At 38.0% G+C, this 18783-nt stretch overlaps 1 protein-coding gene across 1 annotated transcript in view; it reads left to right on the top strand.

Moving 5' to 3' along the window:
• Shoc1 (shortage in chiasmata 1) overlaps nt 1–18783 on the top strand; it is a 76056-nt gene that overhangs the window by 17421 nt on the left and 39852 nt on the right. Inside the window, exons 4-10 of the mRNA XM_029539820.1 lie at nt 144–322; nt 4239–4392; nt 4583–4667; nt 6028–6178; nt 11402–11503; nt 13025–13133; nt 16869–16963. Of these exons, the coding sequence (XP_029395680.1) occupies nt 144–322; nt 4239–4392; nt 4583–4667; nt 6028–6178; nt 11402–11503; nt 13025–13133; nt 16869–16963 (875 nt within the window). The remainder of the gene's footprint in view (nt 1–143; nt 323–4238; nt 4393–4582; nt 4668–6027; nt 6179–11401; nt 11504–13024; nt 13134–16868; nt 16964–18783) is intronic.

The raw sequence follows: 18783 nt of genomic DNA, 5'->3' as shown, positions 1-18783 counted from the left end.
ATTACTTTCAAGTGCTGGGGCTACAGATCATTTTTCTTAGTGTCCACTGGAATTTGGCAAATTTTCCAGGATGAGAATATATTGTTTATTAATAGAAATGTTTTAGGATAGCTACAGATAAAATCAATACTTTTATATCGCAGAAAGACAGTTACAGGAGTGATGATTAATGGCACATTTGAGGAAATTGTTCCAAGTTCCAATCCAAACTCTCCACCTGGACTAGAGAACGACAAGCCATTCTCCAGTAAGGACTACATAGACAACTTTATTCCTGTCACATGCTCCTTGTACTACCCAGGAGTGAAAGCAGAGCACCAAGGTAGGAATGTTAGTGTTTCCTACTAACCCTGCTAATATACAGAACTTCATGTCTGTGAGCTTTTGCTCAGTTGTATTTTAGTTTAAGTTTGATTAAACTCAAAGTAACCTGTACAGATTTGATCCTGGTGTGTTCCAGCATGTTCCTGTAATGTCATTGGCTCTGGGTCCAGATCTTGTGATAACAGAAGTGTTGTGGGAAATTAAGTTTTAGATTGTAAAGTTATGTCTGTATGTTGTTTCTCAAAACATCCTAAAGATACTCAATCTTACCTAATATATATGAAAGTGGACCTCAAATCAGAGATGGAGTTGTGGTCATACTAAGCCAAGAAGTACACCAGGTTTTAAAAAGTTATTGTCAGTATTATCTAAAACTATGTTTTATCCAAACTATTTTCCAAATCTCCTCTCTAGCTGACCGAGTTCTTTAAACATTGCTGAGAACTGTCTTGTATTATGATGGCTTTTCTGTGTTTAATGACGAAACTTGAAAGTCTGTTATATAATCATTCCTGCTATTTAAGAAATGCTATAACCAGGAGTGGTGTAATCCTTAAGTCCAGCACCTTTAATTCCAGAGACTGGTGGATCTCTGTGAGTTCAAGGCCAGTCTGGTCTACAGAGTGAGTTTCAGGATAGCCAGGGCTACACAGAGAAACCCTGACTCAAAACCTATAGCTAGGTTACTTTATTGCTGTTTTATATTATGTGATGTAGTTGGGGAAAGTTGTCATTGAGGCTTGAGGGTAGATTATGGTTTTAGCTTTCCTTTATAATTTGTTTTTCTTGATTTATTATCAAAACTTACTGTAAAATTTTGTGGAGATGAAAGATATATTAATATTATATTACATATATATATGGGGATATTTAAAAAACCAACAGGCTACAGACATGGAGCTGTTATTATTCCATGACAACTACAAGCCTTTGTTGGATAAAAGCAATTAACTAGGAGAAATTAATACTTAACTTATTTTCATTTGTGTCCTGTATCATAGATTTCACTTTATTATCTTTGTAATCCACTTTTTATAGTTATATATTGTCTTAATTTGGGTTTCTATTCCTGAAAAGAGAAACTCTTATAAAGGAAATTGTTTAATTGGGGCTGGCTTACAGGTTCAGAGATTCAGTCTGTTATCATCATGGCAGGAAGCACGGCAACATGCAGACAGACATGGTGCTGGAGGAGCCATAGTTCTACGTCTTGATCCAAAAGCAGCAGCAAGAGGCTGTCTTCTGCAGTCATCCAGGAGGGGGGGTCTCTTCTACACTGGGCAGAGCATTTCTAGTTATTTTAGTTATTTCTAGTTATTTCTAGTCACTGAGGTTAATCTTGGAGATAGAAATATTTCACTGATTTTGTTCTTAGCTTTAGTGCTGCTGGCATAGTGTGAGAATAACTTATTCATGCCAGCCTTGTCGTCACTGGGTAGACATAAACCAGTGTGATGAGGAAAATGTATGTTTTACTTACATCCTTAAAAGCTATTAGTGTGTATTAGCTATTTGTACCTTTATCTTTTGTAAAGTGATTTTATTTTCTACTGGCATACAGAAATATGTAAAGACACCAATAATTCCAAATGCATTTAACTTTAATCTGATTAGTTCTGCTGATGTTTTCCTTTATCGATTCTAGCACTGAATTTGTGCATAGAAAAAAATGTTCTTCTATTATATAACTTTTCTATTGTTTAAGGATTTGTTTGTTTTGAGACAGGGTCTCTCTATGTAGCCATGACTGGTCTAGAACTCACTTTGTGGAGCAGGCTGACTTTAAACTTACAGAAATCTACCTGACTCCTGAGTATTGGGATTTTAAGTGTGTGCCATGGCACCCCGCTAATTTTTAATATATTATGTGATTGTAGTTCAGTTTTTTATGTTTAGAACTAGGGACTTATTTTTATATTTAAGCACTTTGGTATTTGTTCCAGTATCATTTAGCTAAGAGTCCTTTCCACTATTAGAGATGATGCTTCTATTAAATGCTAAGTTCTGACCCACTCCAGTTGAATTCTGGGTTGTCTATGGTTTTGTCTGTTGTTTTAGTGTCACCTAATCAGCTCTTATTATATACCTGTGACATATGCCAACTGTCTCTTGGTTTTCCCTCTGACTTCATGTATTTATTTGTCTAGATTTACTTTGTAGTCACTTTCCCCAAAAGTTCTAAATAACAACTGTTGAGAAATCAGTGTTAGATCCTTGAAAAATGTTCTGGTTAGTTTTCCTGGCTGGGGGACAAGGAATGGTTTGTCTTGCCTTTTATTTAATATTTAATATGGGTTGTTGTTGTTGTTGTTGTTGTTGTTTAAGATCCTCACCAGTTTCCATTAAGAAATGATTACTGTCATAATATATACACACTTGTTAAGGAACTCACTCTGTTTTTGTCTGCTTAACTTGGGTTTCTTAAGTGGGCAGGAGTGACTCTAGTAAAGTTTCCTGTTATCAAGCCTCTTTTTTCTGTTTCTTTCATAACTAACCACCTTGCATTTCCTGCTTATCATTTGTCTACAATAGAGTAATACACTGTGAGCACACATGCTTGCTGTAGAGTAAGAACTCCCGGTGATACACTAAGGCTGTACTTGTGTAAGGAAGCCAGCCACCATTCCCATGAAAACAGCCTTTCTCTAACAGCATTGGTTGTGGAGATTTGCTGACCTCTAGTGGCTGCATCAGAAATGGTAGTTTAATTGAAGGGACTGAAAGGGTATAGGGATGCCAAGTGACATAAGATGTCTCCATGCAGCACACATATCTGAATGTGGCTTTATTTGGGGTAACAGGCTCAGAGCTTGTGAGTAACAAGGAGATGGGATATAAACCAATGCAGTTTCACTCTTAACATGACTTCGTTTGTATTTTCAGAATGGATGGATGACACAAATAAACCACCCTTAATTTTCTCAAATAAGCCCTGAGATTGACAGGAACTGAAATGACTTGATGGTCACCTAAGAGGCTGGTTTATTTCAAAAGTTCTTTGACGCATGTATTTGGCTCAGGCAAGGGATGCTCCCAGCTGCTTGTCTTCTGTCGGATATTGATGAGGCACATGCATATCACTTATGCAGTCAGCCATGAGAGACATCACTGCCTGAAAACGACATACTGTTCCTCTCCTGAAACTGAGAGACTTGTCCATTCTCCACACTCAAGGAGGCTTTCATGATGGAGATGCTGGCTTTCTGAGTGCTTCTTTCTCTAAGCAAACATTTTCCTTTCTCTTTTCACTGAGAAATTGACTGAAGAAGGGGCCAGTTTAATGATCCTATCCAAGACTTATTTAGAAACTCATACAAGTAGCCAAGATTCTGAAGTAACCCAAACACTGAAGGTTAGAATAGAAAGGAAATTGTACATCTCTGGTTAATATTACTGGTGGTGTTTTAATATGTAAAGTATATCATACTTTCCAAGTAGATGTTCCAGTATACAGTTTTCACTATAACTAACTGTGGATCAGCATTGTATTGGTAGCTTTATAATGATGGAATCAGTGATTTCATATGTATGCTTTTTAGATCATATCTATTTACTATATGTCCTTACAGATTAAATGATGCAGAAAACCGGACTCAGTCAGAGTCCAGTATTTTTATTTCTTTAAACAACTAAACTTTTGGTACTATTGATTGATTAATCCCTTGATTGATTAAGTCAGTCTTTGTTGATAAAGTATATGTCACTATTATGCAACTGTTTCAGAACATTTGTCTTTGTTTCCATATGCTAAATAATACTACATTTTATTGAGATTTTCCTTTTGTCTGGGTACTACATTCTGTGTTTTATATACATACTATAGTAGAGAACTTAATGATTTCAGTGTGATTGAAAAACATGTTAATATTTAACATCTGGTATAACTATTAGATTTTTAATTTATTTCTCTTCAGGATTGCTTATTGATGAGGACATGATTTTTATGAATAAAGCAATGAAGAACCATCTACCAACTGTGACTAGTCTCCTGAGAAGACTAAAGCTCTATCTGGTGAAGGATCCGTTTTTAGATTTCAAAGAAGAGCTCGCTGGAAAGGATAATTTCACGTATGTAATTCCCAGTGCTGTAATTGCGTTGACACCAGGTAGGCCACAGGTTTAGATGCTGTTGGTAAGGGTTCCATTGCTTCATCTCAACTTACATGAGAGTCTTTGTGTGTTTTGATTGACAATGCTTGTTAAGTGTTTTTAGTAAGTATTAATTAATCTTGTTTGATTTTTTTTTTTTTAATTTAAGGGAGTGTTTCTCTGCTCAAGAATGTTCGGAAACTTTCGTGAGAAATTTCCATATGGCTGAGGAGACCTTTTATAAGAAGAAACTAGTATGTTTCAATAGAATCATAACCTTTACTTTCAGTAATGTATTTATAGAAGTAAGGGAGCACACCTTTATAAGTTTTAGTAATTTACTTTAACCGTTTACAACTATCATGTGAAAAATGTTAATACTAGGTTGAATATGTGTCAATTATGGAGTCAAATTTACTTCTCAGTAATGAGTCTCAGCCATAGCTAAGGTTGAAGTTGAATCTTACCCAGTTATATCCTAACTTAATTGGTCTAGTGGGCAGTCCATGTACAGAGAATTTTCAGACCTCTTTTAATAATTTTAATCACTATACTTGGTATAGAACTTTAAGTAGTTAAGTTTTAAAATTATAAGCTAAATCCTATTAGAATTCTAATTTAAATACACATATAATGCATTGTGGACAAGTGAAACATTTTATATATTGGGGCTTTTCTTAATACTTTCAGGGGATATAAACACGAGGCAGTAAAGGTACTTCAAGGATTTTTTGTACAGATAAAATGTGAACAACTTGGTAAAGATATTAATTTGCTTATTGAATTCCTGACTCCATCCACTCTCACCTCTCTTGTTAATTCTGAGTGGTGCAGCCTCACGGGGTGCAGTAGAGATGAGCTCTATTCTGTCACATCTATTCAGCTTTTGCTACTTTTCTATCTCTCATTTTCTGTGGTAATTCTTTTTAATTTATAATTTCTAAAATTTATTTTATTAGTCAAAAAGAATATATAAACACATTTTTGATGCCTTCTTTTCTTTTTTCTTTCTTTGTTTCTTTCTTTCTTTCTTTCTTTCTCTCTCTCTCTCTCTTTCTTTGTTGGATATTTTATGTATTTACATTTCAAATGTTATCCCCTTTCCTGGTTTCCTCTCTGGAACCCCCCTTTCCCATCCCCCCTCTCTGCTTCTATAAGGATGCTCTCCCTCCCAATACCCACTCCCACCTCCCCACCCTGGCATTCCCCTACACTGGAGCATTGAGGCCTTCACAGGACCAAGGGTCTCTCCTCCTACTGATGCCAGACAATGCCATCCTCTGCTACATATGTGACTGGAGCCATGGGTCTCTCCATCTGTACTCTTTGGTTGGTGGTTTAGACCCTGAGAGCTCACAAATACTTTTAGAGATACTATATGTCACTAAGGTGATAGAAATTATAAAAAAAGATTACTCAAGAAATGCATTGCTTATAAAAGAAACCTATTTTTGACTGATAGACTTCTATTTTTTGAAATTGTATATAGCATTTAAGATAGAATATGACTTAAGTTTGAATTTTAGTGTGCCATTTAAACAAACATCCATTTAAGAATTAAATATATTTACTTGGAAATATTCTGTAAAGTTTTTAAATGTTATATTGTTTCAGCCATCAGTTTTTCCTTCTGGGTTTAAATCCTTGATATCTACAAATCCCAAACAAGAAATTCTCATTCTACCACCATCAAAACTGAAGAAACCATTAAACTCGATACCGAAAATAATGGACTCTGTAGATGAAAGTGAATGTTTCAAAGGAGGTGAGAGTTCACTTAGAAATGTGTTCCTTGTAAAAACTACTTGTGTTGGGCATGATGATGCATGCCTTTAGTCCCAGCACTTGGGAGGCAGAGACAGGCCAATCTCTGAGTTCAAGTCCAGCCTAGTCTAAAAAAACAAGTTCCAGGACAGCCAGGGTAGTTGTACAGAGAAACCCTGTCTCAAAAAATAACAAAACAAAACAAATACTACTTGTTATTGGAGTTCTTATTTACTAAGATAGTTTACAGAGATGTTCTGAGTCACCTGATGAAGTCCCAGGCTCATTGCCATTAGACTCTTGTCCCATTATCACTTTTTTTTCTGGAGTTGGATTTTGAGTCAGGGTCTTTGTATACTAGCCATGTATTCTACCACTGAGTTACATTCCTGAGATCCAACTTAGATTTGATTATTCTGGAATTCAATAAAATGTAACCATACAACATGTGATCTTTCTGTGGCTGGTCTCTTTCATATACCATAATTTTTCAAACTTATTTATATTTATATCAGTGCTTCATTGACTTTTATAGCCAAATAATATCCCATTGTACAGATATTTTCTCACATTTTATTTACCCATGGTGCATCTGTTAACAGACATTTGAATTATTTATATGCTTTAGTGTTATAAACTTGCTAAATATTTATTTAGAAGTTTATATGTTCTTATCATTTTTGATTTAACTTATTAATGGGTTTCGTCCTATGATTTTCCTACTTCCATACTTTGGTTGGTCCTCCCTCGTTGCCTCCAATGCCCTGCCTTTCTCCTGCTAGTCCCCTTCCTTCCCTTTCCACGTCATGTCACATGGTTCTCTTACCTTTTACTTTTTGTTTGTTTATTTGTCTTTTTTTATTTGATATTTTCTTTATTTACATTTCAAATACCCTAGTTTCCTCTCTGAAAACTCTCTATTCCCTCTCTCCTCCCCCTGCTCCCCAACCCACCCACTCCTGCTTCCTGGCCCAGGTGTTCCCCTATACTGGGGCATAGAACCTTCACAGGACCAAGGGCCTCTCCTTCCATTGATGACCAACTAGGCCATCTTCTGCTTCATATGCAGCTGGAGTCATGAGTCCCACTGTGTGTTTTCTTTGGTTGGTGGTTTAGTTCCAGGGAACTCTAGAGTTACTGGTTAGTTCATATTGTTGTTCCTCCTATGGGGCTGCAAACCCCTTCAGCTCCTTGGGTACTTTCTCTAGCTCCTTCATTGGGGAGCTAGAGAAAATTCCCTCCCTCTAAATATACTTTAATAATTCTTTTTTAAAATTTTGTAATTATGTTTATGTGCAGAAAACTTAGTGTAAGTGTATATTTAACCCAGTTTAGTGGCGAGTTCTTTAGCCTTTGCCTTTTCCAGCTTGGCAATGTAAGCCACAGACTTAGGACCCAGGATGTTGCCTTCCAGGTGGATCTCATCATATCTGTCTTTTTTTTTTTTTTTTGGTTTTTTGAGACAGGGTTTCTCTGTATAGCCCTGGCTGTTCTGGAACTCACTTTGTAGACCAGGCTGGCCTCGAACTCAGAAATCTGCCTGCCTCTGCCTCCCGAGTGCTGGGATTAAAGTCGTGTGCCACCACACCCAGCTCCATGTCTGTCATTATAATTGGTCCTATTAGCTTCTACCAGCTTAGCCAGAGTACCCTTGTCTTCCGAGTTAACCTGTGTGAAGGCAACAGTTGTGCGTGTCTTCCTGTGGACCAGGCACCCCAGCCTGGCCTTTCCCTTGATGATGCAATAGGGCACCCCCATCCTTCCACACAAGACAGACAGGAAAACCACTAGCTGAATGGGGTCTACATCATGGGCAATCACCACCAGCTGAGCCTTCTTGTTCTCCCCCAAGGTATTGACCCCTACTCAGAGGACAGGCAGTCTCTTAGTTAGAACGTCCTCTCTGTCAGCAGCTTTCTTCTCAACACAGACCAGCAGCAGCCTTTGCTTCTCTTGCTTTGTCTCTGTACATGTGGGCCAGCTTAAGCAGCTGGGTAGCTGTTTGCTGGTCCAGGGCCTGGGTGAACTGGTTAATGCCAGGAGGTGCTTTGAGCAGCTTATAGAGGATGGTGCTTTACCCTGAAGCCTGATGTTACCAGGGCCATTTTATGAAATGGGTGAGATCTCTTTGGAGCTGGAAGACCTGTCAAATGCCAAAGTTCTTAGGCCTTTTCTCAAACTGGGTTCACATTTTGGCTTCTCTTCAGTCTTCTTTCCTTTGGGCATCCTGCTTGCCTAAAGGAAAGGAGAGAAAATTGGCTACAGTTTTATATTACAGGATTTGGTCCATTTCAGGTTGTCTTATATGCTGAATGAGAGAGATGGGCCCGGTCCATTCTTGTGTTTATGGATATCCAGATTTCCCAGCACCGATTTTAACAAGGCTAGGGTTTTTGTTTTGTTTTTTAATGTATGTTTCAATGCTTTTGTCAAATAATGAGGTGGCTGTAGCTGTGTGGGTTTATTTCTAGTCCCTGTCTCTTCTGCTGGCTGACATGTCCACACACATGCATTTCCTTTCCTCTCAGGATGTGTGTGAGGGCAGAGCTGCTGCATCCTGGGAGCTCCATGCTTTGCTTCCCCAGGTGCTGCCAGAGTGTGCTCCTGAGTGCTTGCAGGGTTTTCAGGGCTCTGATTACTAGCCTCCTCTTTAACACTTGTTATCAGGCGTTTGAAACAGCTGGCCTAATAGCGTGAAGTGGTTAGTGGGACTTTCTTAGGTAGCTTTTCATGTACTTAATGGCCATTTATGTATTGTCGTTGGCTCCTTGGTTTGGATACTTTGTCCACTTTTAATTTGGTTGTTTTCCTGTGTGTGACTCAGGGTGTTTCCACATTGTTATCTTTAGTGAATGATGCTGCAGGGTACATCCAATGATGGATATGTAGTTGTTGCTCTGAGATAATGTTTGTGTTGGTTTTGCATGGATATTCCAGCACCAGGCTTGTCAGACTATGTATATACTAGATCCATTTTTGACTGTACTAATTCACATTTCTAGTTACAGTATATGAAGATTTTTGGATCATATATAAAATGAGGACATGACCACTTCAGTGATTGAGGTGAAGGTTTTTATTGTAGATATGAAAGAGAGAACAGTCAATGGCATATGGAAGAATCCAGAGTAGGAAAAGAAAGTAGTAGACTAAACATGGCCAGCAGACTGAACTGGGTCATGAGGGGAGGGGGAGATGGAGAAGGAGAAAGAAGAGTGGGGGAAGGAGGGAACCAAGGAGAGGGAAGGAGGGAGGGGGAGAGAGGCAGAGAGAGGAGAGTGGACAAAGACAGAGAGGACCAAGAGGCCAAAATGGCAGGTTATATAGGAATGAGAAACTGGGAGAAAGGAAGCCCTTGAGTGGAGTTCTGAGTAGGGGGCAGGGTAAGAAGAGCCAGAATGGTAGCAGGGACTCTGTAACAGGTATACATAGTGCTGAGAGAGCCTGGAGGCCAGCATGCATTCTCAGCATGCTAGTAGGCACCACAGTTAGCCATTTGTCCTGTTTCTTTTGGACCTGACAGACAGGTCATCAATAGCATGTTGAAACACAGCAGACTGTTATGATATTTTAAAAATATTTATATATTTATTTTATGTATATGAGTACACCATTGCTCTTTTCAGACACACCAGAAGAGGTCATCAGATCCCATTACAGATGGTTGTGAGCTACCATGTGGTTGCTGGAAATTGAACTCAGGACCTCTGGAAGAGCAGTGGGTGCTCTTAACCACTGAGCCATCTCTCCAGCCCCTGTTATGATTTTTTTATCCTGAAAATTTATTGAATTTCTTTATCCCAGACTTTATTTTTTTTCAGAGCCTTGGATTTATGTACAATATCACAATATCTGCAAACAGACATAACTTGACTGCTTCCTTTCCAGTTTGCATACCTTTTATTTCTCTTTATTGCCTCACTGTTCTCTTGAGACTTCTAGTGCTGTGGTGGACATTAATGGTGAGAGCGGACATCCTGCTCTTTTTTCTTGTCTAAAGAAGTCATCACGTTTGGGGATCAGCTAGCTGTGTTTTCCTTCTGTGGCTATTGTTTAAACTCTGCTATATCCTACTAATGAGAGTTGATTTTTTGTTTATTTCACAATAAGTTGTCAGCCTATCAGGAATAAGTTGAAGTCTCTGTTAAGTGTTTTTAGTCTTAAGCGTTCTTCATGGGCACACAGCATGTAATTGAGGAGTTAAAGATTTAGACAGAGCTTATTCATAGAGAGTTTGGGGATTCTCTGTTGTTCTCTCCTTTCTTGAATTCACTTTCCAGCTGCTTTGTTAATCCTGGACTCTAGTGTAGATAGATTTGTCTTCAAAAATTTTGTGATGACGAGATTCATATTTTTATTCAAGTTCTAGTAAAGAACTGTAAATGGGAAGGGGCCTCAGGGCCAATTACTTCTAGTTCTCTGGGTGCTTTCTCCTTCTGATAGACTAAAAACCCACCAACTATAGGACTCATTGTCAACCTAATGAAAATATGTAGGGGAAGAAGCCTTCTAAATGTACATACTGATTCTAAGATAAGTAATAATTTTATAAGCAAAATAGAAAAATCCATGTTACACCCAAGGAATTAATGTGTGTATAAGAGTTGTTTATAAGAGTCGTGAGTTACAAAGGATGAAGTTAAAAATGAATAGTAAGTAATAAGGCTGGGAGAGGGCCAGGTCAGTAAAGCGCTCAGCAGCACAAGCAGGAAGACCTGAGTTTGACCCTCAGCACTCACTGAAAGCCAAGCATGCTTGTGCATGCCTGACTCCAGTGCTGAGAGGGCTGGGATAGAAGGGTGTCTGGGCTCGCTAGCCCATCTGCCTAAGTCAGATAATGAGCTGGGGGTTCAGTGAGCAACTATGTCTGAAAAATAATGTGGAAAGTGACTAAGGAAGCTCCCCAACATTGACTGCTAGCTTCTACGTGCACATATGTGCAGGCACATGCACATACATATCCAGAAACATGTGCACATAATAGCAACAGTAATAAAGTCATAGACACAATATGCCAGGCAACTAGAAAAGGAAATAACCCCATCTTAGCTTTCAATCATTTTGCTGATTTTTGCATTTTTATATATTTTGATGATTTTAATATATGAGGAGTGAAGGGAGTACACATTGGAAAATAGGTATTACCTATATGTCAACATTTTTTTCAGAATATACATGACTTTAGTGGTACTTTGTTGATAGAGTTTCTTCCATTTCCTTTCAGACCTTACTTCCAAGAATGAATTTGATACTGAGGATATAAAATGCGACTCCACAGAGAACTTAACTTTTGCAAGCCTTTGTGAACCAGAGTGCAATGAGCCAGGTAGAGATTTCGCCTGTCAGTGACTTCTCAAGGGTTACCAATGGGAGGTAGAAGCACGCTACATTTCCGTTTATAGTCTACTGTAAATCAGTTTTTGTGTTCAAAACTTGGTCCTTATGATCCTCCTTGTCATATCTCCCTTTCTGTCCCTTTATATTTGCTCTATCAGAATCTTGTCAGCAACAAAGGTGAACATATACACAGCAGAGTTATATTTGAAAGGATGAGTGGAGGAAATAATGCTAAAATTGAAATGCAAATTTGGGGGCTTGGGAGGTTGGTTGGTCAGTAAGGTGTTTGCCACAGAAGCATGAGTACCTAAGTGCTGTCCCCAGTGACAGATGTGGCACCAAAATATATGGCAGAGTAGGGGTGTAAGGCACCCACCCTGGTGTGCGTGCATATACACCCTTACACATAATCTTAAATTATAGCTGACTATATTTCAGGTCCATTCTATTAATTTATAATTCTGACAAGGACATCCAGACTCCTGACTCACTGAGGTAAAGAATTACCCTTCCGTTTCCCTAACATCACCAGTATTTACTATGGAAAGAAAATAGTGCTGTCTCCTAAATGCTGACAACATGAGCCTGCAGGATTAACATGCTCCTTATACACAAAGCTCTTAGGATTTATCTTACATCGCAAGCACAAGCTCCATAAAGCTCAGCCATCACAGTAGTTTTTTAAAGTCACCACTGTTGCATTGAAATACCAAGTGATAAAATTGTAATTCTTTATATAGATGTAAACTTAAGACTGCTATTTTTTTTGTTGTTGTTTTTTTTGTTTTGTTTTTTTGGTTTTTTGAGACAGGGTTTCTCTGTTTAGCCCTGGCTGTCCTGGAACTCACTTTGTAGACCAGGCTGGCCTCGAACTCAGAAATCCGCCTGCCTCTGCCTCCCAAGTGCTGGGATTAAAGGAAGACTGCTATTTTGTATCTCAAGAAATCTAAATTTCTTGTGGTGTGTGTGTGTGTGTGTGTGCGCGCATGCGCACCCATATATGTGAGAATCCAGAGGTCAATCTCAGGCGTTGTTCTTCAGGAACCTTCCACTTTGTTTTCTGAGATAGGATCTCTCCCTGCAACTCTGGACCCATGGAGAAAGGATAGGCTGGGGTTTCAAGCCCTAATGCCCAGCTTTGTATATGGGCTGGGATTGAACTAAGGCTCTGATGCTTTACAACTGAGCTGTCTCCCTAGCCCCACCCCCAGATCCTACTGACATGTTTTCTCTTCTTACTGACATATTTTGTTGCCACATCAAAAGCTATCTAAGCAGCACAAATTGAATTTAGTGACAAAAAGGGGGAGGGTACACAAAGTTGGGATGGGGGTGTAGATCTAGGTGGAGCTGGGGAAAAAGGGGAATATGATATAAAACACACTATATTAAATTCTTAAAAAGGTAATACAAAAATTTTGTTGCAATAAATTGACCAAGTCAAATAATTATTTGCAAGAGTTGTAAATCTTATACAGTATTATATAACTTTAATTTCCAACTATCTCAGGAGACCTAGAAATGCCATCAACCCATCTAAGCTTACCAAGGCAGCATTCTGCAGTGAGTTCATTATACGCGGGATTTCAGACATTTCCTTTTTCTGCTGCGTGTAAAATGTAAGTAAAGATTATATCTAGAACCCAAGTTCAGGACAAGCAGTTTTTAATGAAATATCTCTATTTAAAGGCAACTTCCAAGAAATTCTTATGAAAAAATATGAGACTATATAATGTGTATTATAAGCAGCTGGAAAAGGATATGAATATATAGGCACACATCTGTGGCTTTTCATAGACTATTGTTAGATAGTGATGCAAGAAACACCCATAAGACTGACTTTGCCTAGAAGGGAACTAGGTAATACATTAATATGGTAGAAGTAACTTTTAGAATTTTGAATGTGATATTACTATGTTAGTATTAATATTGCTTATTAAAAGTAAATAAATAGAAAGTTTTAATGTCCTGACACAGAAATAAAATGATTAGGAAATTGCCTCTGAAGAGCTGCCAATGGCACTCACTGCCATGTAAAGCACATTGTGTGGATTAGTTCCATAACAAATACCACAGACTGGATGGCATGAACAATAGTCTTATTTTCTCATAGTCCCAGAAGCTACTGAGTAAAGTATTTGCTGTGTTGGTTTTGGTCGCGTAGGACTAAAAAGAATTCTAATGACTTCCTTTACCTAATAATCTCTTAATTAAAAGATCTTATCTCCAAACACAGTCATTGTCTGGTATTCTGGAATTAAGGTTTCAAGATATGAATTTGGAAAGTCATGGTAAACCCCAGAATAAAGTTACCAGGCTCCATCACTTGCTCTTAATTGCTCTGTGCCTCAGTCTCTTTCTCTGTAATGCTAAGTGTCTACTTCAAAGACAGTTGTAGGGTCTTCAAAACCATGATACATCTGTGGGCAGGAGTAGGTAAGGGTTACAGAATAGTGTGTTCATCAGTTTATTTCCCAGAGGAACACCAGGAAATCCTAATCCATTTCCATCAGTGTATGTCCTTTGACCTTGCTTACCTTTGTCATTATTGCCTCAGTATTGAGAATACAAGATATATAGAAGTAGGGGTTGATCCATAAATCTGTTCAGCACCCATTGTTATTGCACAGAATGGTCTGTGATCTTAGAATTGATACTACAAGGCATTTAAATCATCATATTCTAGTTGGACTCAAAGTTATATATCTTTTGTTGTTTTGTTTCAAGACAAAGTTTCTCTATGTAGACCAGGCTGGCCTCAGACTCAGAGAGCCACTGGCCTCTGCCTCCCAAGTTCTGGGATTAAGGGCCAAAATGGCCTATCTTAGTAGGCCAGCATGCATGACTGCTGACAGAGTCGGAGATATATTTGGATGCTGTCTTTTATTATGTAGCATACATAAATGTGATGTTTTTCAAGATAAGTTAGTCTATTATCTTGGAATAAAGCCACTCAATTTTTCTTCTTATTCAAGTCACAAGACTAGGAACTTAGTCAGTACAGTCTTCATTTACACAGAAACTGGAACTTAATATGTCCTAAATCACATACCTCCAGGAGAATTACAGGCGTGCCTGCAAGGTCCTTAGGAACGATTCCTAGGCTGCTCTTGCTGAGCAGGTTGCTGTAGGATAGCTGGAGGTAGTTACAGCTCAGAACAGAACTCATCACAGATTCTGTACACATCTTTAATGTCTGTCTGGTGTCTAGATGAGATACTGAGGAGCCAGCATTGAGTGCCCTAAGTATATCTTCACACTCTGTTTAAGAATTATCTGCATTTGTGGTGCAGTTTTATACTGTGTAAAACTCAACCATGAGCTTGGCATGTGTGTAGCATGGATGAGCTCTGGAAAAACATGGCATACCCATGCAGTCACATGTGCTTTAATACTTTAGTCTCTCTGCTAAAGAGGGTTTTATTTTCAGGACACAGTTAGTCTTTATTAGGCCCTTTCACTCTCTTATTTATTCTGTATATCCTAATCTGTCTGAGGAGGCAGGTTGGCAATCAGAAACAGAAGTCAATATACATTTGCATAATCTTAAATTTCAGTTAGCATTCAAATATTAACCATAATAGCTCTTTTTAATTTTTATTTTTTGTTTTATGTGTATTGGTTTTTTGTTTTGTTTTGTTTTATTGTTTTGTTTTTTGTTTGCTTGCACGTGTGTCTATGTGAGGGTGTTGAATACTGAATTTATAGACAGTTGTGAGCTGCCATGTGGGTGTTGGGAATTGAACCTGGGTTCTCTGGAAGAACAGTCAGTGCATCTAACCACTAAACCATCTCTCCATTCCCTATAGTAACTCTTTAACTTATTTTCTGTTTATTGTTGTAACTCAAATAGCTAATGAGAATTTATGAAACAAGTCTTCCCCCACCACCATGATGTTTACCCAAGCTCATGGACTGAACCCTTGGAAACCAAGAACCGAATTAAATGTGTTTTCCCTTAATGTATTTCTATCAGTCATTTGGTTACAGTGATGGAAAATTAACTAGTATAGAAAATATTCTACCCACTGTCAACTTCACACCCAGACACATCACTTTAAACACAACATCCCATCCCTTGTATCCAAAGGCTCTTGTCCAAATGTATTCAGTCTGTCTCTTTGAGTGCTAGAGGCTTAAAAGTTTTCCATGGTTTGAAAGTTCAAATTCAAAATCTCAGTGGAAACTCAAGGCAATCTCTTACTTGAACCTCTGTAAAATTAAAAAGGGAATTATATACTGCCAATATACAACAGGAGTACATATTCCCATTTTGAAATGGAGGAAAAAGAGGATGAAAACAAAATAGAGCCAAAACCTATCAGGGCAAACACTTAAGTCCTGCAGTTTGATGCCCCGTGCTGAACCATTTAGTGTTGTGATGTCTGCTCCAAGGGACTCACATCCAGCCTGTGTTGCCTTGCCATTTCCAACCCATATGACCCCTCTCTTTTTAAATTATGATTTTATTGCTGAGATAAAACACCATGGCCAAAATAACCTGGGAAAGAAGATTTATTTTGTTTACACTTTCATATCACCGTCTATTATGGAAGGCAATAAGAGCAGGAACTCAAGCAGGGCAGGAACCTGGAGGCAGGAGCTGATGCAGAAGGGTGCATGAACTAATGCAGCCCATGGAGGGGTGCTGCTTACTGGCTTGCTTTTCATGGCTTGCTTAGCCTGCTTTCTAATAGAACCCAGGGCCACTATCCAAGGGATGACACCACCCACAATGGGTTGCCCTCCACCCCCATCAGTCACTAATTTTAAAATGTTCTATGGGCTTGCCTAATCCCCATCTTAAGGAGACATTCTCCTTATTGAAGTTCTCTATTCTTAGATGGCTTTAGTGAGTGTCAAGTTGACAACAAAATAGCTCTCTCTTGGGTTTGTTCCTCTCGTTGACTATAACACTCCTTATAGATGTTCCATCTGCCTGGCAACCCCAAGCTTTTCACTAATCAGCTTCTTCACTGACCATGTGCTCAGAGGCTCTACTTCAGTTTAAACATTTACAAAACAAAGTTTAGGACTGGAAAGATGGCCCAGTGGTTAAGAGCACTGACTGCTCTTCCAGAGGTCCTGAGTTCAATTCCCAGCAACCACATGGTGGTTCACAACCATCTGTAATGGGATCTGATGCCCTCTTCTGGTGTGCTTGAAGACAGCTACAGTGTATTTATATAAATAAAATAAATATTTTTAATAAATATTTTTTAAAAAAATAAAAATAAAGTTTATTTTTACTTTCATTTACATGTAAAAAACTTAGAAAAGTACTTTTCTTAAAATTTGGTTATACAAAACAGCCAATACTATTAATGAATTAAACTTTGATTCTTCTTTTACAGCAATTTGCTTAGTGCTGGAGAATCAGCTAATAAATATTGTATGCTGTGGCAACTGGGAGGCTGCAGAAACTCTTGGGTCTTGTTCATGCTTACAGGTACAGAATTCTTGCTACTGAATGGCAAATAGAATGAAAAGAGTACAGATGTGACCATTTCATTGCATGGAATGTGTAACATCACACCAAGTCCATCTGTCTTTTAGAGGCTCATTGTATAAACAAGGTCTCAGTCTTGCTGATTTTCTCACAGTTTTTATCTATGCAAGAGAAGACAGACAATCTAACAATATACTTAAAATGTATACATGTAGTACTTTGTATTTCTTAGTCTTTTAGAAACAGCTAATGTGAAAAGTAATGTTAAAGTTTTCCATTTTTTTAGCTTTCCAAGGATAGTTTAAAACCTTTAACAAAATCCATTTGTAATTTAATAAAACAATTTTGAGTTTAATAAACACCTCCAAGACTCTTTTTATACAATGAGAATAATGATTATGATGTGTGTTTTCTAAAAAGTATATCTATACAAAGACACATACAAGCCAGGTGGAGGCGGTGACACATGCCTTTAATCTCAGCACTTGGGAGGTAGAAGCAGGCAGATCTCTGTGAGTTTGAGGCCATTCTGATCTACAGAGCAAGTTCCTGAACAGACTGCTGAGGCTATGTAGAAAGATCCTGTCTCAAAAAAAGAAGAAATTACAATAATGTGAAAGTCCATGTTAACCATAAAAGTGAAATCACACTGATGGTTTTTTTTGTTTTTTTTTTTTAAGACTATGACTCATATAGCCTAGACTCTGTAGCTTAAAATGATCTTGAGCTGTTAATCCTCCTGCCTCCAGGAGCAGATACTCATTTTTTTGTCTATGATAATGAGACAATGATTAATTTTTTTCTAAATATATTCAGTTCTTTGCTTCATATTCATGTCAATAAAACTACTAAAATAATATATACCTCATAGGATTCTTCCATGGATTACTTAGAAATGATGCACGGAAAATAGTGCAATGTCATGCTTTGGTGATTGCTAATATTAATACTGGTACTTATCTGTTTTAGTTACTATTGGTGTTATAGAAAAGCATCATTCCAAAGTTATAATTTTTAAATTTATAATATTAATTTTGCATGGGTGTTTATAAAGCAGACAGTAATGTTAAGTAATTGTGCTACTCCATTTCTTCCGTATGTTGTAATTTCACTTATTTAGGCTAAAAGTGCTGACATAGTAGTGTTTGTACCATGATGCCTAAGATGACAACCCTAAAATCTGGGCAATTATGTCTTGTTTAGGCTTGCTATAATTAGTTAGAATTCGTGATTTAATAAATCATCTGCTCTTCAAAATCTTATCAAGTATATTAGTTTAGTAGTTTTTAAACAATCAAAATGCAATTTCTTTTACTATTAAATTTGGAGGGATTAACTTCTTGATAGTCCCAAAGATTTAATCAATTCTCTGAGGGCTGGGGAAGTACCTTAGTTAATAGAACTGGGTTCAGTCCCCAGCACTGCATAACTGGGTAAGTTGCCACAGACCTGTAGATACCAGAGCTCTGGAGGTGGAGGTGGAGGGTCAGGGCTCAGTCATTCTCAGCCACACTGAAAGTTCAGGACCGCCTGTGCTGTAGGAAACTCGCCTCAAAGGGGAAAAAAAAGAGAAGAAGAAGAAAACTATTTGTGTGATTTCTATTGTTAAACTGTTAAACTAATAGGATTTGTACAAATATTAAAACTCTGAGAACAATATAACTTGGAATTTCACCATTTTCTACTGTGTAAAATACATTTCATTAAGAAAGTCCAATATGAAGCCGGGCGTGGTGGCGCACGCCTTTAATCCCAGCACTTGGGAGGCAGAGGCAGGCAGATTTCTGAGTTCGAGGACAGCCTGGTCTACAGAGTGAGTT

The sequence above is a fragment of the Mus pahari genome, chromosome 6, assembly GCF_900095145.1.
Source record: "Mus pahari chromosome 6, PAHARI_EIJ_v1.1, whole genome shotgun sequence".
Classification (NCBI taxonomy): domain Eukaryota; kingdom Metazoa; phylum Chordata; class Mammalia; order Rodentia; family Muridae; genus Mus; species Mus pahari.
This window is presented reverse-complemented; position numbering and strand designations above follow the sequence as displayed.